This window comes from Xenopus laevis, chromosome 3L, assembly GCF_017654675.1.
Source record: "Xenopus laevis strain J_2021 chromosome 3L, Xenopus_laevis_v10.1, whole genome shotgun sequence".
Classification (NCBI taxonomy): domain Eukaryota; kingdom Metazoa; phylum Chordata; class Amphibia; order Anura; family Pipidae; genus Xenopus; species Xenopus laevis.
In genome coordinates this window covers 109,719,952-109,747,025 of record NC_054375.1, presented here as the reverse complement: position 1 = coordinate 109,747,025, position 27,074 = coordinate 109,719,952, and the positions used below count along the sequence as shown (strand labels likewise).

At 38.2% G+C, this 27,074-nt stretch overlaps 1 protein-coding gene across 1 annotated transcript; it reads left to right on the top strand.

Annotated features, from left to right (window-relative positions):
• Positions 1-14: 14 nt before the first annotated feature.
• cops2.L (COP9 signalosome subunit 2 L homeolog) lies at positions 15-26,332 on the top strand. Its single transcript, XM_041586789.1, has 13 exons — positions 15-196; positions 6,151-6,264; positions 6,961-7,038; positions 9,816-9,941; positions 11,759-11,848; positions 12,874-12,951; positions 13,922-14,096; positions 16,462-16,640; positions 16,725-16,777; positions 17,495-17,592; positions 18,465-18,547; positions 22,917-22,975; positions 25,373-26,332. Exons 1-13 carry the CDS (start codon positions 101-103, stop codon positions 25,515-25,517), a joined length of 1,374 nt encoding a protein of 457 aa, XP_041442723.1. The 5' UTR covers positions 15-100; the 3' UTR covers positions 25,518-26,332.
• The last annotated feature ends 742 nt before the right edge of the window (positions 26,333-27,074 follow it).

Below are 27,074 nucleotides of genomic sequence, written 5' to 3'. Positions count from 1 at the left end.
TTCCTCTTTTTTCTGTGTCCCACAGTGTGACATGTCCGTCCAGGCACAAAGGACGGTGATCATTCAGTTCCGGACGAGCGGATAATTCCGACGGACGCAGATGATTCTGGGAGGCCCTTTGGCTCCAGTTCCCCCGGCCAAGATGTCTGACATGGAGGATGACTTCATGTGCGATGATGAAGAGGATTACGACCTGGTAGGTTAACGTCAAGTTTAAACTGTGCGGCGTTTAGCGGGCGCACCCAGAGTTGGCGGGCGGAGGGATTTCTATAAGTGTAGGCCGTTAACTGGAAAGGGTGAGGGGTATGACTTGGCGGGACGTCTAGCACCTACTTTCACAGTGGGTATCCCTGCATTGTCACCAATGACAGGACAGAGTAGTCTGGTATTACTACTTCCCATTCGCTAGTCACCTGTCCGCCCGTGTAGTTGACGTTGGGTAAAAGAACTATGGCGGGAGCTGCTTCTGCATTTGTGATGAGCATGTTGTCAGACGGCACCGACAGCGCCTATTTCTTTAGATCAAGGATCTGGGAGAGCTTTAGAGAATGCAGGTTATGTTGGAACTGTGTTGGTGCCTGAGCATTGAAAGGCAATGTTTACCATAACAAGTTCACTTCTTCAGAAGTCCAAAGGTCCAAATAGAATTTTTCCTAGTGGCCCTTGGATGTCCAACAGGGGAGCCCTCCAGTTGTTGTTGAACTATAATTTTAACATCTTGGGGCGCAGGAGTGTGTATTGCCACAGGTTGGAAGTCCCAAGATCTGCGATAAGAGCTGGAAATGTTTAGCAGAGTGTCCTGTTTCAGATCAATTATTTGGGCCCTGTGAGAGATGCAGGAATTTGTAATATGCCAACATGGGCTGTTATGAACAATGCACATTCATTTGCTATAAAAAATAATTCAGTGGTTCTGTAGGGATTTTTGATTTGCAGTGTCCATTAGTCCAGCTACACGGATGGATGTCGGGGGTTTTACGAGAATCAATTTTTACCATGTATGTATGTATAACTTTATTTGTAAAGTGCTGTTAAGGAGCCACAGCGATGTACAATATATATAAGTATACACGGAGAAGACAAATCACATAAATATAAACAGAAATCATATAAGGACAAAGAGCTATGTGGTTAGAGACATGGTGAGAAGGAGGCCCCTGCCCCCTAGAGTTTACAGTCTAAGTGGATGACTGGAATGGAAGGCTAACATACAGGCACAAATTGGAGATGAAAAAGTGCACAAGGTACGGCATAGTCAGTAGGCACAGGACTAACCTAATGTTCTTGTGCTCCATACATTTAAGGTCTATCAATACAATTTAGGTTGATCAATACTAAAATGTGAACATCATCAACATTTGCATCAACTTCAGTAATAGATACGTGAGAATTTTGTTCAAGGACCCTAAAACATTGTTGATGTTGGAGAAGTTACATGCCTGTGAGACTAGCATTAATCAGCAATTTGAATTTAATTTGTCTCTCTCTCTTAAAAGTCGCAAGTAGGCTCAATCAGAACAAAGCCAGTTACTTTAAAAGTGGCATTTACATTGTAATAACAATGTAGTTGCTTTTTGACATGTATTTGATACAAAATGAAATCTTTGGATTTTATGTTGTGAAAGCGGAATCTATGGCGGAAAGCTAGGCTTTGGGGAATGATTATAATGCTATTTGTAATTGCAATGCATTTTTTTAATGGTTTTGATGCTCTAATAGCCGTTACCTTGCCTGTCAGTGTATTCCCCCACAATCTGCTCTGTTTACATGCATGTACAGAAAACCTAAGCAGCCAGCGGCAGTTTCTTCTGCCTGACCCGCCCATCCACCAATGAAAAAACAGTAGGCGGTTATTTTTACAAATGCCAGGTCAGAAGCGCGCACACAGCTGAGTGGGAAGTCTAGCGTACTGTAACACAAGCAATGAAATAAACTTACAGTGACATAAAACAGCACATTACTCGTTTTTTTATTCCCACTACACTGTCACTGAATCAGCGCAATCTCCTTGCGCTTATCGGAATGCTAGGACAGGCACAGGTAACAGATGCCGGTGTCACATAATCTTCAGGACTGTGGATTGAATGATGCCGGCCATAGACGCATTGCACTTGGGATTCCCCAGAGAAGCGCCCCCTCCTAAGCCTTAAAACTTTGAGCTAATTGCTTCCTGCTTTTTCTGACGGTGCCCATCCTAGCATTCCGGTAATTGCAAGGAGATGACGCTGATTCGGTAAGAGTGTAGTGGGAATAAAAAACGAGTAATGTGCTGTTTTATGTCACTGTAAGGTTATTTCATTTCTTACATTACACTACGCTAGACTTCCTCCTCTCTCCCTACTGTCCCCCTCAGCTGTGTGCACTTCTGACCTGGCATCTGTAAAAATAACCGCCTACTGTTTTTTTCATTGGTGGATGGGCGGGTCAGGCAGAAGAGATGGCCGCTGGCCATGAAGGTTTTCTGTACAAGTGAACTGAGCAGATTGTGGGGAATACACTGACAGGCAAGGTAACGGCTATTAGAGCATCAAAAAATGCATTGCAATTACAAATGGCATTATAATCATTCCCCAAAGCCTAGGAAACATAGATTTCAACTATAGATCCCCTTGAAGGAAAATTAAAATGAAACAAATTGAAGTATTTGTAGATGGAGAGGGAATCCGCGCTCAGCCAATTAACTCTTTGTAAATGAATGCATCAATCCTCTTAAGTAGATGTACCGAACATCCAAAACTATTAGACTTGCAGTGAGAAAGAGGAGAGCACTCGAACGCAGATTAACTGCTTGTGATTAATATTTATTTAAGATGCTGTACACGACATGTTTCGGGCTGTAATTGCCCTTTCTCAAGTGTAACAAACACAGAATCACAGTGAACATTTTAAACACACTAAATGTTCACTGTGATTCTGTGATTGTTACACTTGAGAAAGGGCAATTACAGCCCGTAACATGTCGTGTACAGCATCTTAAATAAATATTAATCACAAGCAGTTAATCTGTGTTCGAGTGCTCTCCTCTTTCTCACTGCAAGTCAAATTGAAGTATTTGTAGCCCTGCTGTAGCTTTTCTTGTGTTGGAATACAAATAGCACTCCCCCCCCCCCCCGGATCTTTTCCTCAAAAGTTATGCCTTAATCTGATCAAAGAACTACTTTTCTTTTATAATTTTTATTAAATATTGTCATGGCTACATGAATTATTCCAACTCCCCTGTTGCAAAAGATGAGGATATTAGAAGTCACCTCAGAGTTCCATGACCTGTATAAAAAACACTCAGCCTTCAGCCTCGTGTTTTTATATGGTCATGGAACTCCTCGGTAAGTTATAATATTTTACAGTAGTGGGTACTTTATTCACTATATACTGGCCTTAAAGCAGTAATAAAGTTTTGGGCTACAACTGCTCTTGAGGACATGATTTGTGCCTGTCTCTTATTACGCAACAAATCCATCTTGACCTTTTAGCGCTGCTCCAAATAAACAAACATATCGTATTAAACTGACGTGTTGAGAGTTTTTTTTAAATTACAATTTAGGAGTCATCCATACAAACAGAGATAGTTGACATGATCGCAATAATGTTTGATTTGTGTAATATAAAAAGGTACAAATAGCATGATAATAACATTTTTAAACAGTATTTGTCCCTAAAAGCTGTGTGTGCTGTTGCTGTTGAACTGTAAGATCTTTTAATACTTTTCTGATAAAATAGCTGGCAAAACACATGTAACAAACTGTATTTGCTGTACTTTGATTTAGGAGGACAGTCTAAATTATCCCTTTTTAAAAAGAGAGAAAGCAAGCAGAAAAAAGTGGGGGTACAGTTGGTGCCCCATCATACTGTAAGCTCTTTCATAACTAATAACGTGGTACATATACAGTCATATGAAAAAGTTTGGGAACCCTCTCAGCCTGCATAATAATTGACTCCACTTTCAACAAAAAAAGATAACAGTGGTATGTCTTTCATTTCCCAGGAACATTTGAGTACTGGGGTGTATGCTGAACAAAGATTTTTAGTGAAGCAGTATTCAGTTGTATGAAATTAAATCAAATGTGAAAAACTGCTCAATACTGATTACTGTCAGTACCAAATTGGTCGGATTAGCTCCTTAAGCTTTGAACTTAATATTCAGGTGTGTCCAATTGTGAGAAAAGGTATTTAAGGTAGCCAATTGCAAATTGTGCTTCTGTTTGACTTTCCTCTGAAGAGTGACAGCATGGGATCCTCAAAGTGACTCAAAAGATCTGAAAACAAGATTAAGTATCATAATTTAGGGGTAGGCTACAAAAAAGCTATCTCAGAGGTTTAAACTGCCAGTTTCAACTGTAAGGAATGTAATCAGGAAATGGAAGGCCACAGGCACAGTTTCTGTAAAACCCTGGTCTGGCAGGCCAAGAAAAATACAGGAGCGGCATATGCGGAGGATTGTGAGAATGGTTACAGACAACACAAAGATCACCTCCAAAGACCTGCAAGAACATCTTGCTGCAGATGGTGTATCTGTACATTGTTCTACAATGCAGCGCAATTTGCACAAAAAACATCTATATGGCAGGGAGAAAAAAGAAAGAATCCCTTTTTGCACTCACGCAAACACAAACAGAGTCACTTGTTGTATGCAAAAGCTCATTTTGACAAGCCACAGTCATTTTGGAACAAAGTGCTTTGGACTGATGAGACAAAAATCTAGTTATTTGGTCATAACAAAAAGTGCTTTACATGGCGAAGAAGAACACAGCATTCCAAGAAAAACACCTGCTACCTACTGTCAAATTTGGTGGAGGTTCCATCATGCTGTTGGGCTGTGTGGCTAGTTCAGGGACTGGGGCCCTTGTTAAAGTCGAGGGTCGGATGAATTCAACCCAATATCAACAAATTCTTACTAATGTTCAAGCATCAGTCACAAAGTTGAAGTTACGCAGGGTTGGATATTCCAACAAGACAATGACCCTAAACACACTTTGAAATCTACAAAGGCATTTATGCAGATGGAGAAGTACAATATTCTGGAATGGGCGTCACAGTCCCCCGACTTGAATATCATCGAAAAATCGATGGGATGATTTGAAGCAGGCTGTCCAGGTTTAGCAGCCATCAAAATTTAACTGAACTGGAGGGAGAGTCAAAAATACTGCCATCCAGAATCCAGACACTGTTCAAAAGCTATAGGAGGCGTCTAGAGGCGGTTACATTTGCAAAAGGAGGCTCAACTAAGTATTGATGTTATATCTCTGTTGGGGTGCCCACATTTATGCACCTGTCTAATTTTGTTATGATGCATATTGCATACTTTCTGTTAATCCAATAAATGTTATGTCACTGCTGAAATACTACTGTTTCCATAAGGCATGTTATATATTAAAAGAAAGTTGCTACTTTGAAAGTTCAGCCAATAATAAACAAAACTCCAAAGAATTAAAAGGGGTTCCCAAACTTTTTCATATGACTGTAAATGTCATGCAGTGTAATACTCACAATGGTTACCCATATAATGTTATTTATTTTTATAATGCTGACATATTCTGCATCACTTTACAGAGATTGTTCATCATTCGCATCACACACACTAGGGTGTTTAATTAGAAACCAACTGACCTGTGTGTTTATGAATTGGACAACCTTGAGCAAAACCCAATAAAGCACAGGGAGAACATACAAACTCCTTACAACTCAAATATGTAATATTTATGTACAAAATAATGTAGGACCCCTATCCAAAGGTATACAGTACATATATTAAAATCAAATAATATACCAAAATATAATATGATATAGAAATAGAAAATTTTGCAGAATTAAAGAGTAGAGGAGTGCAAGATTACTGCTTCAAAAACCAAGGAAGCATTATACCATTGTTTGCTTTTAGCGTTTATTGTTCCATTAGAGTGGCTGGAAGAAAATTCCTCATTGAGGCAAAATAGCCTTATCCACCTATATGAATAGGGGTAAGCAGATAAGTAAGGCACCTTGTTTTATTGAACATTTAGAGGGCAAAAAAGTGAATGTAAACTTTATATCTATAGTGAATGTGTGTCTTTTAAATGTAATTATTTTACAGATATGAGCTAAAAATGTGAAATGTGTAAACAAACATGTTTTATGTCCCATGTTTCTTAAAAATGTCATTTGTTTTAAACCCAGGAATACTCAGAAGACAGCAACTCAGAACCGAATGTTGACTTGGAAAATCAGTACTATAACTCAAAGGCATTGAAGGAAGATGATCCCAAGGGAGCACTCAACAGTTTCCAGAAGGTTGGCATATTGTTTCTATATGTATGCATCATGTTGTGTACATGACTATATAGCAAAACAAACTTTATAGAGAGAGAGAGAGAGAGAAATGATAATGTACAAGTCTTCCAAATTAATTCAACACATTTAAAGGAATGGAAATTCCAAAAAAAAATTAATTGAAGCCAGACCATGATATTTTTAATTTGATAAAAGTCCTGTTCACCATGGCATTTTCTGACCCCAAACAACTCACACCTAAATTTCCCATTTAAGTGAATAGGAGCAGTGGAAGTTAATTATGTTGGCTGACATCTTAAAGCACCCCATGTAGTTGAACAACTCTTCTGTGTTCATTATGTGATGCCTGTTTTCAGGTTTTACTGTTGCATCTAAAAGTACCATTCAAAATCTACACACAAATATTTGTCTATTACATAGATGTGGTTGTATTAAAACAAATCATATTTCTATGGTTTACCCTGCACTCTTTTGAAAATCAAGTCATGTAGAGGAAGACATCTTATTAAGTGAGCAGATAGTTTAGTTGTATTGTTTGTGTGTATATATATATAATTGTGGGAAAAGAATTGGAAATGTTGCTTTCATTTGTTGCTCTAATCCGCATCAAGAGATTTAATTTATAACTGAAACAATCTTGTATAGTAGAACTTGGCATTTTCTAAATGTGATTTGTTTTCTTTGTGTTTTTTTAAGGTCCTTGAACTTGAAGGAGAAAAAGGAGAATGGGGATTCAAAGCATTGAAACAGATGATCAAAATAAATTTCAAATTGGTATATTCTTTATTTTGCACGATTGCATGCACGTATAATTGTATGCTTATCTAAAAATGTTGTTACCGAAACAGTTTAATGCATATCTCTGTCTTTTCTTGTATCTATCAGCCTTTCAGGTGATGTATTAAAATGTATTTTGCCCAGTTTTAGCTGTCCATAACCAGTAATCCAATGCTTCCTTTTAAACCAGTGACTAGTAAAAACTTATTGTCAATTGGTTCCTGTATGCACCTCCGTGTGTATCCATTCCTGCTCTATAACATAAGCATAACATTTGTATGTTATAAATAAATTGGCCTAGATAGTCAATGAGACATGGCACATGTACAATTATACCACTAAATTGGTATTAGTATTTTAAAATGTATTGGCATTTGCATTGTTCCCAGATCAATGTGTTAACCTGTACTAGAAGATAATGGTTCCATTAAAAACCATATAATATATATAATATTCAGGGTATGCTACTGTGCCAATTATACAATTTTTAATTAGTAACGTAATACATAGACTCTATTAATTTTGCTTGTGTTGGAAAATAGGTGTAGATAGATGTATACTGTCCCTTTAAAGAAACCACATTTTAAGGAGTTAAAGGGCATATTTAAGTAAAATTTAAGGATGTTTAGTATGTATGTAGAATGGCCAATTCTAAGCAACTTTTCAATTGGTCTTCATTATTTTATTTTTTTATATATTTTTTTAATTATTTGCCATCTTATAAATCTTTATTTAAATCAGTGAATGGTTGCTAGGGTAATTTGGATTTTTGAAATTGCAAACTGGAGAGCTGCTGAATTAAAAACTTAAGAAAACTCAGAAACCAGAAATAATTAAAAAAAAAATAACCAGTTGCAATAGGGGTTATTTACCTTTGAATTAACTTTTATTATGATGTAGAGAGTGATACTCTGAGACAATTTGCAATTGGTTTTAATTTTTTATTGTTTGTGGTTTTAGAGTTATTCAGCTTTTTATTCTGCATCTCTCCAGTTTGCAATTTAAGCAGTCTGTTTTCTAGAGTCCAACTTACCATAACAACCATGCACTGATTTGAACGAGAGACTGGAAAATGAGTAGGAGAGGACCTGATTGCAAAGACGAGCAATAAAAAGTAGCAATAACTATAAATGTGTAGCTTTACATAGCATTTGTTTTTAGATGGGGTCAGTGACCCCTATTTGAAATCTGGAAAGAGTCAGAAGAAAAGGCAAATAATTAAAAAACTATAAATAATGAAGATAAAGGTTGTTTATATTTTATAACATGCTAAAGGTTAACTTATGCTTAAAGGTGAACCACTCCTTTAAAGGGGACCTGTCACCCTAAGAAATAATTTCAAATTCTTTTCTATCATGTTAGTTGAGCAAAATAAACTTTACTTACACTGTATTTATTATTTAAATTTTGTTTCCTTTTGTTTTGGCATTATACAATCACAACAAGCAGGCAGCTGCCATTTTGTGGACACGGTTATTAAAGGAAATTGTGTATCACCCCAAAATCTTGTGTATGAACCAGAATGAGGGCTCTAATGTCCATGTGCAGTGCCGTACACAATTATAGAGCCTGAGGAGGGAAGGGGGAATGTGAGGAGAGCTGTGACATCTAAGAAGTGCTGAATGGAAAGTGAAAGTGATTGACTGCCCCTCCTCTATGCCACGGGCATAGAGGCGGGGCAGGTAATATTTGATTGACAGTTTAGATATTTAAACACCTTTATAACAGGTATGTATGTTTTAATGAAAAACATTTTTGGGGTTCCATATTTAATTTGGAAAGGACTTTCATTATGCAGTTTTTATGTGTAGGTGACAGGTCCACTTTAAGGTGCCTTTTTTTATTTGTCAATTTGCTTAAAGGAAAACTAAACCCTTTAGCCAAAAGTCCCAGCCAAAGACTAGTCAGCTCAGCATACCCACCGCAAGATTCCCCCTGTGTGTTTGTTCTAATAAAGCCAATATTTCAACATAACGCTTGTGTCCTCACATCGTGTCCTGGATCAGCAGCTAGTACGCGGGAGTATCGCTTTATACCTCTAGAAATACTGACTGCATATTCAGAGTCAGCGTTTCAGCCATTTTCGGCGCTCCGTTATTCTTCGGATCTTCTTCTTTCGATTCCGCAATTTCCATTACTTTCGGCGCATGCACAGTTGCCGTGAAGCGGAAGATTGCTTCAACTGTGCATACACCAATATGGCACTCATATTACAAAAAATACTGAAGTGTCGAAGATGGCGCCTGTGAGCTGGTTGACTCTGCATGTGCGGTCAGTATTTCTAGAGGGGACACAAATCAGGGCTAACACTGTGCAGGGGGGAGGCAGGCAGTGGGGCCAGTGGGGACTTTTGGCGAAAAGGGGGTTTAGTTCTTCTTTAACCGAGTTGCTTAAAGAGATACTGACATCAGAAAATAACCTTTTTATATATATATATATATATATATATATATATATATATATATCATAACATTATCTTTAAATGCTATTTATAATGTTGCCATAAAAGTATTTGCCTGATGCTTTTACATTACCTTTCTTACCCCCTTGTTCCTGTATGAGGGGGTTGCCATATTTGTGCAGCAGGAGTCCGTTAGCATTAGAAACTATAACTGACGGGTTTAGAAGGGACAGTCAAGTTGGCAAAACTGTCAGGTTTAGGAACTTTTATTGTAGATTAATATTTTGAAAAGAAAAATGTTAGTGTCATTATCACTTTAATTATTATGACAAATATATATAGTTGCTTGATACATCTATTTTTCTGCTTGTAGAGTAATTATCCTGAAATGATGAACAGATACAAGCAACTGTTGACCTATATCCGCAGTGCAGTTACAAGAAATTACTCTGAAAAATCTATTAATTCTATCCTTGATTACATCTCCACATCCAAACAGGTTTGATTTTTTTATCCTTGACTGCTTTATGTCTTGGTCTTTATGTCATTGTTTTCATTCATAGCTTAATATTAGTACTTAAGGACAGCAGTATTCTGTGTGCAGTATCCTCATTCAGTATGTCAAATTGCAATGCTGCAGAAAAACTCCCTCACTTCAAGTCTAGTATGGATTCCAGTCTTTGAGCTGGCTTGCGTGTAATTTTTGATATGATAGCATACCTGTTTTCATATTGGCAATAATAACTGATTGTAAAGTTGGTGTTACAGCAAAAGTGCCTTACTGAAGACTGAAAAGCATACATGTTTATTCAGATTTGTATTATGTTAATAGGGACTGGCGATGTTCAGATTACTGTGCATTTAATTATGCTGTCATTTTGTGATTTATGTGTTTAGGGAACACAAAGTGGTTGTGGCATCAATGTTTTATTAAAGGATCACAGAGTAAGAAAGCACATTTGTATGAAAGCCAAAGCTTGAATATATAGGGAATAATGTACCCCATATTGTAAAATATCAGGATTTTGCACAAGTACCCTGGGCCGATGCAGTTTTCAGTGAACAGGAGCAGGACAATTTGCAGCTGTTATTTATTTTTTTATTGCTTTGCATATAAAAAGGTGTACTATAGACTTGGGGGCCCATTTACTTAGCTTGAGTGAAGGAATAGAAGAAAAAAATGTTGAATGGTTTTTTTTGGCTACTTCGACCATCAAATGGGCTACTTCGACCTTCGACCTAGATTCGAATGTTTTCGATAGTCGAAGTACTGTCTCTTTAAAAAAACTTCGACCCCCTAGTTCGCCACCTAAAACCTACCGAGGCCAATGTTAGCCTATGGGGAAGGTCCCCATAGGCTTCCTAACAATTTTCTGATCGAAGGCTAATCCTTCGATCCATCGTTTAAAATCCTTCGAATCGTTCGATTTGAAGGATCTAATCATTAGATCGAACGATTATTCTTTCGATCGTAGGAATAGCACTAAATCCTTCGACTTCGAAGTCGAAGGATTTCAATTCGGCAGTCGAATATCGAGGGTTAATTAACTCTCAATATTCGACCATAAGTAAATTTGCCCCTTGATGTACAGTAGGATGAGGGTTTGAGAGTGACTATTGTCATTGAACGAAACCTTATAGGCGCGTTTAATGCCCCATACCAGTCGTCATCTGGCCTGCAGCAAGCAATATTTAGTTATTTTACTAAATAGGGAAATATTTTCCTGGTTCTTCAGAGCTGTTGTCGATAGAGAAAAGGCAGTTTATAAATAAAGTTTCCAATTTATATACCCTGTGTAATGAACTCCTCTACCTATAAACCTGAACCATAGACTGCTGCTGATGGATGGGAACAGCTTGTCTATACAGAGCTCTTTATCTCTGTATAGACAAAATATCCTTATTACAGGGGGAGGTATTACAAGTAAAAAAAGAAAAATAATCCATTAGTGCTTTATGATATACATTTTTTTAACTGAATAGTCTGTGTACATGTTGAACAAAGGTATACTGCATTACCAAGTTAAAGAGGGGCACACACCAATGATGTTAAAAACTCCAAATGTCTCCAACACAAATCCTAATTCTCTCAAACTACTGAGAGTGTGATAGTGAAGTGTAACTAGATTATTTCAGAAACTGTATTGAATTTTAAACATTATATTAAGAAAGATGAAGCTTCTATTAGATCTTAATATTCATAATATTTTCCTTTTTACATCATCTTTGTAAATGTAAGGAAACAATAATTGTAAGAAAGCATAGTCACAATTTAAAATTGAATTGTTGATTCTCCTGTTTACTTTATTTTCAAAGATGGACCTTCTGCAAGAGTTCTATGAAACAACACTTGATGCTCTAAAAGATGCAAAAAATGACCGGTTATGGTTTAAAACCAATACAAAGGTATGGTGCAACAGTGCTTTTAGGTAGTATGATCAAATCAGCCAAACTACCCCCCTCCCCAATCTTGGCATGTACGGCAAACTTTTTTTTATCATTGAAGAATAGAATAGAACCCCGTGTTACCACAGTTTTAAACAAATGACCAATGAATTGATGAATATAAATTAATTGCATGAAATATTTCAAATTTAAGAATCAATTTAAACACCGATCAACTCTATCAATTAATTGTGCACTCAAAATCAAATAATATTGAGCTCATTAACGCCTCTCATTCCATGATTAATTAGCAATATGAGAATTAAAATGAATCAATTATCAATTGATTTCCCACCCCTGGTCTAACCCTACACGATAAATCAAGCCACATTACCAGTGGATCTAATCCTTTTTGTATAAAAATGGCAAACCTAAGAGCCGCAGCACAATGCATGATTTCAGGCAATTTTTATTTTTGATTTTGAAAACAACCCCAAAGCCTAAAATCAGCCCTTGTTACAGTTAACTGAAAGTGCACTCATTCCCACTGACAACAAGGTAGTGTGCCTTTAATTTGGGCTGCTAAATTAGTTCAATGCATCTTTTTACTGTGGCTAAGGCTCCTTATCAGCCATAGGTATTTGAAACTGCAGTGTAGTAAATGTTAATGGCCTTTAGATAAAGGGTGATTCTGTCCTGTGGAGCACTGGTTCTGATTTCAAGTAAATTTAGGATCCCAGCCATAAAACATATGTCGCGCAGGGCCAATACAAGTGTGTCTGAGGCCATTCGATTTTGTGTATTTTGACTGCCACTGTATGCTGCAAAGGCCTAAAATCAGACTGGGATTCTGTGAAAAGAAATACAAACTGGCATGAGGAAATGGATTATTACTTTAGTTAAAAATTGGGTTCCTAAAATATACTACTTCACACATTATTAAATTTTTTTAGGTATTTTTTTTTCTCATGACCGCAAGATAAATTAATTATGAATAATTTATGACGTTGTCCTGAAAAATCTTTCTGCCTATTTTTGTTTTACAGCTTGGTAAACTATATTTGGAAAGAGAGGAATATGGTAAATTACAGAAGATTTTACGCCAGCTTCACCAGTCATGCCAGGTAATCTGCATGTTGTGATTGTTGATGCTTTTATTTATCTCTTTCTATGTGGGACATTCACTAAGAATCGTAGCTGCACTGCGTCCGCTTCGCCGCACTTCGCCAGGCGTATTTTCGCCAGCGATCCGCAAATTCACTAAAATCCGAAGTTGCGCTCAGGGGTAGCGTAAGGTTTCGAAGTTGCGCTAGCGTTAATTCGCCAAGCAAAGCGAAGTTACAATATCGATGGTTAATTTGCATACGGCGCCAAATTCAAGTTACAATGGAGGTATATGTAGCAGAACTACACAAGCCTGGGAAACCTTCAAAACAGCAAATAAATTTTTTATTTTGCCCTACACATGTGCCCACTGTATAGTTAAGGTGCCATGAGTTAGGAAATGTAGGGGGGAAGGAGGGGAGCCCCAAAAAATGTTTCGATCTTTTTCAGCCTATCACCCATAATAAAGAAAAAATGCCAGCGTTTTTTGGGACTTAGAAAAAAATTTTCTAAAAAGAAAAAAAAAATAAGAACATTGCGCGCGTAGTGAATTTGCGTAGTTTTGTCCGTTGTGCAAATTCCCCAGGCGTAAGGGTGCGAAGTAACACTAGCATCCGTTAGTGAATATGCGAAGTAACGAAAATGCCCAACGCTGGCGAATTCACGCTAGCGTTAGGCGCTTCGTGAATTTGCCCCGAAATGTCTAATAGAAGTATAAAGAGGTAGATGTTTTATGATGATTTTTTCCTAGAGTCAGAAAAGGTGTTACTTATTCCACCAGTCTCCTTGACTGCTCTGAAACGCCTCCTGTTAATCTTATTTACGTGGGATAGTCTTATAAACCAGTGCAGTGCAGTTCACTGTAGTAAAGTACATAGTTCCCAAAATCTGTGCTGAGGATTTAAGTCAGGTCACCAATTAAATGGGCATGATGACAGATCATTTTTTTCACAGAAATACTATTAAGGTAACTGCAAATTTTTCTTTCAGACCGATGATGGAGAGGATGACTTGAAGAAGGGTACACAACTACTGGAAATATATGCTTTGGAAATTCAGATGTATACAGCACAGAAGAACAATAAGAAACTCAAAGCATTATATGAACAGTCACTGCACATTAAATCTGCTATCCCTCATCCCCTTATAATGGGAGTCATTCGTGGTAAGCTTACTAGAGTACAAATGTTGCTGTTGTGATTCTTCAGCATCCTAAAGATCTGATTTTTTTCCCCCAGAATATAAACTCTCTCTGTGTATATTTATTTCAATTAGATGAGGTATATAATGACAAACGGGATGTAAGGTTCCCCCTCCTGTCCCTTACCTGTCCCTCTGAACTGGCCACATGCCACAGCGGGGACCTGTCATTACGGCCTGTTTTATGGTAAGCAGGAAGGACAGAGCAGGCTTGTGGTCTACATCTTGCAGCAGATGTTTTTTTTTAATCTGGCACAATGTTCAGACCAGTGATAGAAGTGCTTGCAGCAGGGGCGTAAATATAGAGGAAACAGACCCTGCGGCTGCAGGGGGGCCCAGGAGGTAAAGGGGCCCCATGAGGCCCTAATTCATATACAATTTCAATAAATATTGGTCAACCTCTAAACATTTTGGGGGCCTGAAAAATAATTTGCTGTGGGGCCCAGTAATATCTAGTTACGCCACTGGCTTGCAGAATGAGCACGAAGTGGTGTGCTGTTGCGCACCTTCCCCCAGGCATCATAAATTATACTTTATTTCTCATTTTTAACCAGAGGTTTCCTTGCTCGAGAACTGGGGTTTTCTTTAATTAGATTTCTATGCCGTAAGGCTACGAAAAACTTTAAGCATTAAAAAAAACCCATGGTGTTGTTTTGCCTCAACAAAGATGGGTGCTATCTTAGTTATCATCAAGTGAAGAGAATTTTTTTTAATAGAGCAGCAGATCCATAAAAATGACTCTCTGTTTAAAGGACATGTAAAGTTTTTTTGTGGTGCCAGTCTGTGTGCATAGAGCACCTTACCCTGACCCCAACCGCATCATTTTCGCACCCCCATTCGGATCCTACGTCCTGCACCGTCGCTTTGTGTGTAACTGCATTAAACTTTTCACCCGGCGGCCATTTTCCCTGCCCGGCGTCATCGCTTCTGGCTTCCTCTTCTAAATGCGCATGTGCGCATAGTCCCTTCTGCACAAAAACTTGATAATGCAAGCTTCAGCTGTACTGAAGCAGAGAAGGGCGCATGCTCCCCACGCCAAACGGCAAGGAGAATTCTGAAGGGAGAGGGAGCGAGCCAGCTGCCGATATGCAGACAGATCAAGGGAACGGAGCAGCCACTCTATTAACTTCTCAGTGACCGCAGAGGCAGGTATTTAAAGATCACAGTGGGGCTTTTTACAGATAAGATTTTTTGGCTGGGGGGGGGTTAACATGTCCTTTAAATAGTAAATTATGGAAACAGCAGAGCTGTATTTATAAACTTTATGGAGCCCCAAAACAGAATACAGGAAAGAATGCTCCTAGCCAATCACATAACAGCATTCATTCAGCGAATCTCTGTTTTGATCGCTGGTTGCAATATTGTTGGTATGCATTCTTAAATTGAACATGCCACATCTAACTGCAGCAGTCATTGTTTATTACTTACTAATACATTTATAAATTGCCAACATATTTTGCAGCAATGTGCAATGAATGGGTATGTACTTTGAGCATACAGATTACATACAAAAGTACAACTGATAACCGTTACAAGAGGTAAAGCGCGCCCTGCTTAAAATCTAAAAGGAAAGATAAAGTGGTATAAGACACATGGTTAGGGGATGGGCAGGAATCAACAAGGTGTGACATTGCTTATTGTACTGTATATAATAGCATATAGTGTATATTGTTCATGTAAGGCTATGGTACACAAGCTAATTTCCATAATTTTATTGCCAACAGCAATTCGTGGCTAGGGAGGCAAGGACAAAATGCTTGATATTGTAATTGCCTGCCAAACAGGTTATTGCACTGCGCATAGATGCAGTTTCTGTAGAAGCCACAGGCTACAAAACCCTAGGGGGTAAATTTATCAAAGAGTGAGGTTCCGCCACTAGAGTGAAATTCCGCAGCTCACAATTCATTTCTATAGGATTTTGAAAGGCATATTTATCAATGGGTGAAAGTGAAAAACGCCTTTAAAAATCCCATAGAAATGAATGGAAAGTGGCCGAATTTCACTCTAGTGGCGGAACTTCACTATTAACATCACTCTTTGATAAATATACCCCCATGTGTCCAGTATGCCACTGCCTTAAGGAAACAAAGTTGCTGTTAGTTATTCACCAACATATGGCACCTTTGTGACTTAAATATTAATAATCCAACTATACTTGAAGCTGATTTCTAATTGTGTCAAAACGTTATTGTGGTGTCTTACTGAGAACACTCACCAAAAGAAGGGGTGTATATTTTATGCCATCTTTAGTCCTTAAACAGGCAATTATGGTAATAATTCTTCCATTGTAATGGAATTCAGTAACATAACAAGTATTCTTGTTTTTTCAGAATGTGGAGGAAAAATGCATTTAAGAGAAGGAGAGTTTGAAAAGGCCCACACAGATTTCTTTGAGGCTTTTAAAAACTATGATGAATCTGGCAGTCCTAGGCGAACAACCTGCTTGAAATACCTTGTCCTAGCAAACATGCTTATGAAGTCTGGAATAAACCCTTTTGACTCTCAGGAGGTACAACACGCAGTCCCATTTCTGTATGTTTTATTGTGTGATTTCCTTGTGCATTCAGTTACATCTGTATCCTTCTATGTTTAGGCTAAACCGTACAAAAATGACCCAGAAATTCTTGCAATGACAAATTTAGTAAGGTAAGCCATTATGTTCTCTCTTACTTTTATACATCTGTATATATATGTCACAGGTCACCTGTGATTACACATGTGTAGAGCTGAATCGTCAGATATACAAGTAGAAACAGTAGAATTCTTCCTGTATCTGACCATTCAGCAATAACAATGGCCGATGTTCGGGTGCCTTCAATGGCGCCTGTTGAAAATTTTCCAGCCGGCCCGATCAATGAGTTGACAGACATCCAAGTCTTCTGCCGATATCGGTCGGCTCATCTCCCTCCATACACGATATTATCTGTGCATCTATGGCCACCTTAGATCCCTTAGACATTTACAGTAGAGTAAAATCTTAGGATTCTATGCTACTGCAACATAGGAATCACTATTGCACTATTTATGTGGTATAACTGTACACATATAATTATTCCTCTGGGCTTTCTGGTGGCATTGGTAATAATTAAATTGCTTTTTTTTTTTAGCCCTGCAATGTCCAGATGAGACAGAATTTCATTATTTATTACTAAAGCAATTGGCAAAATATATTTACACCTTAAGTCCGGTTTGCTGCATTTAATTTGAACAAAATGTTGTCCATTTTATGTGTATTAGAAAGAGATGGAAAAGTTTCCACAGAAATTATTTTCTGGCGCAGCTGCTGATCTTGTTAAACAAGCAAATATGTGTATGCTCTATCATAATTTGTTTAGTGTAAATAATCATGTCTTTATTTTACAGTGCCTATCAGAATAATGACATCACTGAATTTGAAAAGATTCTGAAAACAAATCACAGCAACATCATGGATGATCCCTTTATAAGGGAACATATTGAAGGTACAACGTCCATGCAATGTATTTCTTTTCTTAGCTGGAAAACTTCAAAGAATAACCATTGTTTAGCCATTGCCATATGGAAATCAGCTTGTGCTAATACTGCTGAATATGACAACACTTCACACATTATTGTAATATAATATTCTCTTAAGGAAACCAACCTCAGTGTTTGCAGTACATTTGGAATTATTCCACTATTGGTCTTTTGGTCCTGACGGAGTAGTATAATTTCACTGGGCTTATGAGTAAATATAAACCATTTAACTGTCATAGTGACCTGAGAGGTCAAAACTTATACTATAAGTGAATGATCTGACTCAAAGATGCTTAAAGGAACAGTAACACCAAAAAAATTAGTCTTTTAAAGTGATGAAAATATAATTTACTCTCATTCTGCACTGGTAAAACTGATGTTTGCTTCAGAAAGACTACTATAGTTTACATAAATAAGCTGCTGTGTAGCCATGGGGGCAGCTATTCATGCTGGAAAAAAGGCACAGGATACAAGGCAGATAACTTAAGCTCTGTAGTATACAATGGAATTCTTTAGAAATGATCGCTTATCTACTGTGTATCCTGTGCTTGAATGGCTACCCCCATGGCTACACAGCAGCTCATTTATATAAACTATAGTAGTCTTTATGAAGCAAACACATCAGTTTTACCAGTGCTGGGCAACAATACATTATATTGTCAATCCTTTAAAACACTTGTTTTTTGGTGTTACTCTTCCTTTAAAAACCACATCTGAATTTATATAGCAATTTCAAAGGGTGTTCTTTCCTAGATGATCTGTAAAGCAGCCTTATTAGTATTGCAGTGACCTTTAAAATATTGTAAATTAGTAATTTGTTGCTTTGTTGATATTTCAGAGCTTTTGCGGAACATCCGAACACAAGTGCTTATAAAGTTAATTAAGCCTTATACAAGAATACATATTCCTTTCATTTCGAAGGTAAGACAATACAGATCATGGACATCTACAATTGTAATTATTTTAATTCACAATTTCAAACTAGACGTTTTACATTTACTTTCAATACATGAATCATCAGCTGGTGTCATGTGAGAAGTTTACGTTTCCAGACAATGGTTTGTGTACATTTGTCACTGAAACCAAGAGTGACATCAGTTGTGCGAGAGTGAGTAGCTGTCATCACGTGTAGGAATGCTACACGACTGCTTTTAAATGTAAATCACATGAGGACCTTGGAATTATCAATATCATTTGTTCAATGCAGGCTTATTCTATCAAATGTGGTAAAACCTGTTTTAGCAGATCAAAATTAGGTTTCTTACTGGGAAGAGAGAAGTATTATGTGTACAAAAACTTTTTTTTTTGTATCTCATTATCACTCATTAAAGAAAAAGTTGGGTTAAGATTTAGGATTAATGTTGTTCTATATTCCCTGAAAATCTGTTGTTATCCTTTATTTATATTGTTTTGACATTTTGCAACACTTTACAAACATTATATAATATAATTTAGCCCTGCCCTATGGAGCTTACAATCTAAGTAGCAGAGAAAATATTAGCCTATGCCAGCCGGGGCAGTGGCGGCACCCAGTAGGATAGGAACCAATCAGCAGCCAGACTTACCTGATAAGGAACTAAAGCCTGTCTTTGCTTGTGTGAATGCAATGCTGTGATTGGCTATTCCCCTCCTACTGTGCTTCTGCCTGGGACTGTAAGGACACACCCACCCCTCATTGTGAGTGAGGTCACTTTTTGTAACTGGTTCACAAAGAGATAAAAATAACCATATATTTTAGGTTTATTTCTGAAGTATTCCTAGGGTGTGTTAAAGCCTTGGAGTAATTAGCAGTTTCTATTTATAAAATGAAACGTAATCTGTCACTTTAGGCAAACAAACTTTTCCACTTCCTTGGTTTCAGTACTGTACATATTGTGAAATCCTGCAACAATGGCTGTAACATACAGTCTCTGAGAGTTAAATATAGCCTGGCCTTTATGCAATGAAAAGGAACATGATGTCATTGAGTAGAGGAGAAGTCGCATTCCCCAGTGTTGAATTCCCTTCTCATAACAGTTTGACACATATCATATAGCCATAATACAGTCCTATCACGTAAGGATTAACGTTATCTAGACTGCAGGAGAGTTTTATAAGCATTATTGCTTTCTTTTATCCTTCCCACATGACTTTAATATGCCTTTGTTGCCTTTCTCTTATCTAATCTAGCCCATTTGACTTTCAAAGTTCTTTCGCTTAAGGGCGTGATTGAGCCAAGTCTGAGATTTTGTTCAAAGCCGACATTAATATTTATTCACAGAGTACAGTACTTAATGTAAGCCAAGGTTATTGGGAAACTGTATCCATAACTACGTAAGTGCAGGCATGTATTCATTTACGAACGGGGTGAAGAGGTTTTTCATTGTAAGCTGAGTCTTTGTCCTCTTGTTAAACTGAATTTATCTGATCCAATACATATACAGTACATCAGGGGTGTCCAAACTTTTGACTCGCCGGGCCACATTGAAAAAAGAAAAATTGTCTGGGGCCACACATGAAATACACAAACACGTTTGATTTGTAAAAGTAAAGGAAATACACAGAAAAGAACTACAATACCAGTTGGATAACCAGATGGAGCTATACACTGGAATATGGGACAGCTGGATATTAAATATACTTATTATTATATTATTACTAAATGGGCAATGGGCAGAGTTCCCCCTCCTCCTATATCCTTTGCAACATGACGTTTCCTAGGGAACCAAACTGGGCCGCATTCATATGCATCCTGGGCCGCATGTGGCCCTCGGGCCGAAGTCTGGACACCCCTGCAGTACATGATACAGAGATACCGTCATGCAAGAACAAAACATAAGTGAACCTGCCCTTTAGGGTAAGGGTACACGGGCAGATTCAGGGAGATTAGTCACCCTGGAGACAAATCGCCGCCTTCGGGGCGACAATCTCTCCGAACTGCCTTCCCGCCAGCGGAAGCATCGCGAGTACCCTCCTGCTTGAGATTTTTCTTTATAGCCGGCGGGGAGGCAGTTCGTGGAGATTGTCGCCACGAAGAAGAGGTGATTTATCGCCGGGGCGACTGATCTCCCAGAATCTGCCCATGTGCCCTTACCCTAAACAAAACCGGGATTGCTTGTCCATACATTGCAATAAAATTAAGATGGCCAAATACGTCAAAGTCATCCCATTTATGGTCAGTCCTACACTCAACTTGTATCTGATTCATTAAGAATTCAATTGCTTAATTATACATTTTATAAAGAGACTGCAACTTAAGGTGCCCATACACTGAGAGATCCGCTTGTTTGGCAATGTAGCCAAACGAGCGGATCTCCCTCCGATATGCCCACCTTGAGGTGGGCAATATCGGGCTGATCCGATCGTGGGCCCTAGGGCCCAACAACGATGCCTTAACGGGCGGTCGGATCGCGGGACCGCATCAACGAATAGATGCGGCCGCGATCCAACGGGATTTTCTGTCCCATCCGATCTAGATCTGGCCGACTTTCGGACAGATCTCAATCGGTGAAGCCCGTCGGGGGGCCCCATACACGGGCCAATAAGCTGCCGACACGGTCTGTCGGCAGCTTTTATCGGCCCGTGTACGGCCACCTTTACTTGCTGCTTTCAAAGTAAAACTCCCAAACTTGGTTGCCCTTTTATTAGCCACCGGTGGGATCGCCTGACTATAGCTGGGTAGGGTGGGAGCTACAACATGGAGCTGGTCACTGCTCTTGTATAAACTATAACAAACAAGGGAAAGTTGTGCTCACCGCTAATTTTTAAAACAATTAGGCGGGGGTGCAATGAGGCTGTGACCACAAAATACATATAGACAAATACAAGAGTCCTCTGCACTCAACCCATTATCAATATATTTAAGACATTGAGACATTTTGTGCATACTGCTACTGAAAAATACCTTACCCTTAAAACAAAACAGGGATTGTTTGTCCATATATTGCAATATATTTAAGCTGGCCAACTACGTCAAGCAAGAACAATGTTCTTATCTTTTGAGTATAAGAGGCAGCTACCTAACTACTTTGTATCCGTTTTATCTTTATTACAGACACATGGTTCTTTTTAGCACTTTTAAGGGATTGAATGCCCTGGCACAATTGGACTTTTTCACAGAATTTTTGGTGTTTTAAACATGTTTTTATGTAATATTTTGTAATGCTTTTTAAAGTTTTTTTAAAAAAAACTTTTCTCCACATGTTATAAGGTCATTGGTTGAGAACTTTGTCTTTCAAACTGAATGTTGGCAATTATGTATGCTAATTATTTTAATTGGTCACTCTTTTTATATGGTTTGCACTTTGGTCAGTTTGTATGCTTGATAAAGGGGGTCACCCCGAAACGTTGCACGTCTGCACAAGAAATAAAAGCAAGGGGGAACCCTGCATTTCACTTACCTCGAGTGCCAGAGTTTTTCTCGTTCTATCAACTACATCAAAGCCATCCCATATCTGGCCAGTCCTACACTCAAATTGCATCTGATTCATTAAGAATTCTATTGCTTCATTATACATTTTACAAAGGGACTAAGTTTTACCTGCAACTTACTTGCTGCTTTCAAAGTAAAACTCCCAAACTTGGTTGCCTTTTTATTAGCCACCAGTGGGATCACCTATATATATAGTAGAGTAGATATCAGCACTCACGAAATAAGATCCAGATTCTCGTGCCTGGGTGCAGTCCTTGACAGGGAAGGATAGAAGAAGCCGCACTCACAGTTCTTAAGTTGCGAAAAAGTTTTTTTATTCTTGTCACAACTAACGTTTCGGCTGAACCGGATATACAAACACCAGTTTAAATACTCAATCAGGATTACTTCAGCGCACAGCCCAGTAGTATATGCAGCGGTGCTTCTTTCCTCATAGACATTACCACAAGTCTACGACATAAATCCAAGTAGAATAGTGAGGAGAGCGACCCAGGGCAGAAGATCTGCAACAATGTGATTTATTAGCTGCTACAAACACACAACATGTTTCGGGCCTCAAACGCCCTTTACCAGTTTAAATACATTGTGTTGCGGGAATCCAACCAAGCCCCATCCCGATTTTATTCAACGTTTTGTTCCCACATGGAGATCTTTTTCAAGGATATAGTGCATTGTGAGTGTAACAGCTGAAATACCCTCCCCACATGTGAATTATGGCATCAAGTGACGTCATCAGTCCACTTGGCGCCATAAAAAAGTTGGAACCAGCAAAAGTTGTACATTTGTTTTTGTGTATGTTGCAGTAAAAGTGCAACACATTAACATTAACCTTTTCTTTCTTTCTTTCTTTCTTTCTTTCTTTCTTTCTTTCTTTCTTAGGAGCTAAATATAGATGTAGCCGATGTTGAGAGTTTGCTGGTGCAGTGTATACTGGATAAGTATGTTGTTTTTGTTTTTCCTCCTTATTTGACTTCATATAGGGGTGTATTTATGTTTCTTAGCATGGACCTTCTTTACTTGAATTACTAGAGGCGCCTTAAAGGGATTCTGCCATGAGTTGTATGATGTAGTTTTTATTTCTAAATTACACTGTTTACACTGCAAATAATTCACTCTACAATATTTCATTCCAACATTCAACCAACAGTATTTTTTTTAATTTATAATATTGGTGTGTAGGCAGCCATTTCAAGTCATTTTGCCTGGGCATGTGCTTTCAGAAAGAGCCAGTGCTGCACTATGGAACTGCTTTCTGACAGGCTGTTGTTTCTCAACTCAATGTAACAGAATGTGTTGCAGTGGGACTTGGATTTTTACTATTGAGTGCTGTTCTTAGATCTACCAGGGAGCTGTTATCTGGTTACCTTCCCATTGTTCTGTTGTGCTGTGAGCACAAGTCACATGACTGGAGGCAGCTGGGAAACTGACAATATGTCTAGCCACATGTCAGAATTCAAAATTAAATATAAAAAAATCTGTTTGCTTTTTTGAGAAACTGATTTCAGTGCTGAAGTCTGCTGGAGCAGCACTATTAACTGATGCGTTTTCCCATGACAGTATCCCTTTAAAGGGGTTGTTCAGCTTTTCGTTAACTTTTATTATGATGTAGAGCATGATTTTTTGAGACAATTTGCAATTGTTTTTAATTTTTTTTAATTATTTTTGGTTTTTGAGTTATTGAGCTTTTTATTAAGCAGCTCACCAGTTTGCAATTTCAACAGTCAACAGCAATAACAAAAACTCTGAAGCATTTGTTTTTTTAGATGAGGACAGTGACACCCATTTAAAAGCTGGAAAGAATCAGAAGAAGGCAGAAAATATAGAAACTAAATAATGAAGACCAATTGAAAATTTGTTTAGAATTGGCCATTATATAACATACTAAAAGGCGAACCATACCATTAAACATGTTATACTTTGGCTGCTGCTAAATTGATTAACTTTGTATCCCTGACTGTTGATATATGTTGTTTGAAACAGCTGGAGGGCCACGTGTATGATTTCAACTGTGTAACAGAGTTGTCATGGCTGATATGAAACAGACTTCAGTCTCTGTTATACCTCCCTACAAACATGAATGGAAATGAATACAATTTAAGCTACACCCTTTATCTGGGGTTGAGCCAACCACACCCCTGATCTGCTTGAACCCCAAGCCCTGCTTCTTTATGATCCTTTAATCAGGACTGTTCTGCCTGTTAGGAACAACCGGAGTGTAGCGATGTATGGGAACCATTAATCTGTGTCTCCCTACAGAAGGGTTAAAACTGATTGTCCAGTGCTCATTTGCAGACTTCCTATACTCCTAGTGGGATATTCTTAAAACCTCTTCTACATACTACATAACTATTTGCAGAGGGATAGAAAGTTGAATGGGAAATACCTAAATGTGTCAATAATTGCCCTTTTCAGCCAAGACTTGCACATGATTTTGAGCTGAAAAATTCTACATGTGCCACCAGCCTTATGGTAATACAGTGCCTGTGTCACTGATTTTATAAAGTCTGTGTCATGCGTGTGTTGTGTAAGATACAGAGGTCAGTTCACGATGAATGCTCCAATATCTTTCTACTAGCAGTATGGTGACATTTCTTTTATGGCTCTTAACTGCTTTTAAAATGTCATTCTATTTCAGAGAGGGGTTAAGTAGTTCATTTGTGGTGTATTTTAACCCGTCCCCTACAGTACTGCTTGGAAGAAACTGAGGATAAGAAAGAGAAGGAGCTGAAGGGTTTTAGTATGACCTGCTTTTACTTATTGTGTCCTTCCAGCTGCTATGTATATCTATATTAGTTATGTTTGAAAAGGAGGACACATATCCATTAGGCTGTTGTTGAGCTGAAGGGCCCAGTGTGATATCAGCTGCACAGTTCAATTGAGATATACTGTTTAGGATTGCTCAAAAGTATTCTTACTGATTCCTACAGAGTATATTGTCCTTTGCAGTGTTTATATGGTCCATTGCATATGTCATAGCTAATCTGCCATGCAATAACCCTGCAATAAACGGACATTATTTGCTTGATATTTACAGTAAAGAAAAACAATCTGTCAACTCTCAACGAGCTGCTGAAACCTCCGAGTTCAATAATGCTTCTCATTAGCAATGAGCCAAGACAAAAGCAAATGACTTATATATAAATATGGTATCACCGTGGTTCTCTTGTTCACCGGATACTTCATTTAGCCTTACAAAATCCGTCCTAGTCAGGCACATTTTTTGTCACAAGTCATATCAATAATGCTTGGTGGTGCTGCGTTTGTTAAAATAACAATATGACTAGTGAAGCACTAGTTTTATGCTATCTAAAATTATTTTCTTCTTTCTTTCCCAGCACCATTAATGGGAGAATTGATCAAGTCAACCAGCTCCTCGAACTTGACCATCAGAAGAGAGGTGGGGCACGATACACTGCGTTAGATAAATGGACCAATCAGCTGAATTCTCTCAACCAGGCTGTAGTCAGCAAGCTTGCTTAACAAAGAACAAGCTTTTACAAAATAAAAAAATAAGTACTTATGGCACCAGTGCAGTGATCTAACCCTTTAAAGGAACTGGGAATGGCAAAACTACTGTTGGTTTGGTGTGTCCTGAAAAAAAAAAAACAATTGGAGTTTTGGCAGAAGCACTTTCTGATGAGCTGGTTTGTGTTTTGCTGCTGTGTTTATCCCAAGAAAAAAAAAAAACAGCTTTAACCTCCAGAAGAAAACCAAAATGTTATGGGATATATGCTGTATTCTCATCTTGCCCTAAATAAGCAACATCCTAGTAGATTTGCCACGGGCAAATAAAGACCAGAGGGAAGATTTTGTCATGATTTTAAATATACACCGACATGTTGGCTCAATTTAAACGTTTTACCTGCAGAAAATATCTCACAGAATAACCTGCAATAACTTGAAATGCATATCCTTTTCAACACTTCTTTATTTTCTGTTTTTCTCATGTATAAAATATGTTTGCTGCATTTTGCAAAATGTCCCACCTGCCCTCAAAAAATGTGTCGGTATATATACATATATAAATATATATATATATTTCTGTACCTGCAGTGTAGTAAACCTTTAGAAGAGACCCAATAAGTATAGTGGCATACTGTCACTTAGGTTTCAAGCAGCAAAATAAACAGTGCAGCCAGAAATTAACATTGGCTTTCCTGTGTGTTTCTTGCATTGGAAAGGGAAATTGAACATACACACACAAAGCAGATTTCAGGAGCAGAGTTTAGTATTCATTTTTTTTCCCTTGAAGATTCATTTAGAACGTGATACAAAATAAATCATATTTTTTCTCCTGTTGTGTCCTGTAAACATTTTTGCATCATAAAACCAATCCAGCCCCCTGTAAGACTGAAATAGTTGCCCGTCACTTCTTTCCTTTAATGGAGAACTAAACCTCCCTTGGTACAAATGCCCCCCTCAACTGCCCTCCATCAGCCTCCCCCCATCTCTCCCTTCCTGCACAGTCTATTGCGTAAAAAGTGCCCCTGTTTGAAAACCTGAGCTAAAAACGTAGAGCAGTGCAGTAGTTTCAAGGCCCCATCTTCTGTCCATTCAGATACTCTTCAGCGGCACCGACCCTGCAGACGCATGTGCAGTTTATTCGGATTCCTGACTAGCTCCAGCTGCGCAGGCGCCTGCAGTGTCCGTGTTCACTGTGAGACACTTAGGGCCTTATTTATCAGAATCCAAATTTATCTGAATATTTGCATTAAAAAAAGTCTGACCAAACTATGATTGGAGCTTATTTATTATTAAAAAATCACAATATAATTGGATCAGGGACAAACACCAAACCTCGGCAGGTCTGAGATGTAGTATTTTTGGATTCTGACTTTTTCCATCCTCGGGGGCATAATAAATCGAGAAAAACTGGGGGTTTTTTTTCTCCACTAAAAACTCAGATTTTATAGTTAAAAAAATTGATTTTTTTTTTCGTTTTTTGGATTCTGACTTTAAATAACCCCCTAAGAGTATTGTAGTGGACAGAAGATGGTGTCTGGGTACCCTGTTGTGCTGATATGCTTCTTTATCTCA

What these genes read in the sequence shown, in the direction of transcription:
- cops2.L (XM_041586789.1), top strand. Translation starts at nt 101, where the DNA reads ATGATTCTGGGAGGCCCTTTGGCTCCAGTTCCCCCGGCCAAGATGTCT. An exon ending in ATGAAGAGGATTACGACCTG is followed by an intron (nt 197 to 6,150) that starts GTAGGTTAACGT and finishes TTTTAAACCCAG; the next exon opens with GAATACTCAGAAGACAGCAA. An exon ending in TCAAAATAAATTTCAAATTG is followed by an intron (nt 7,039 to 9,815) that starts GTATATTCTTTA and finishes TTCTGCTTGTAG; the next exon opens with AGTAATTATCCTGAAATGAT.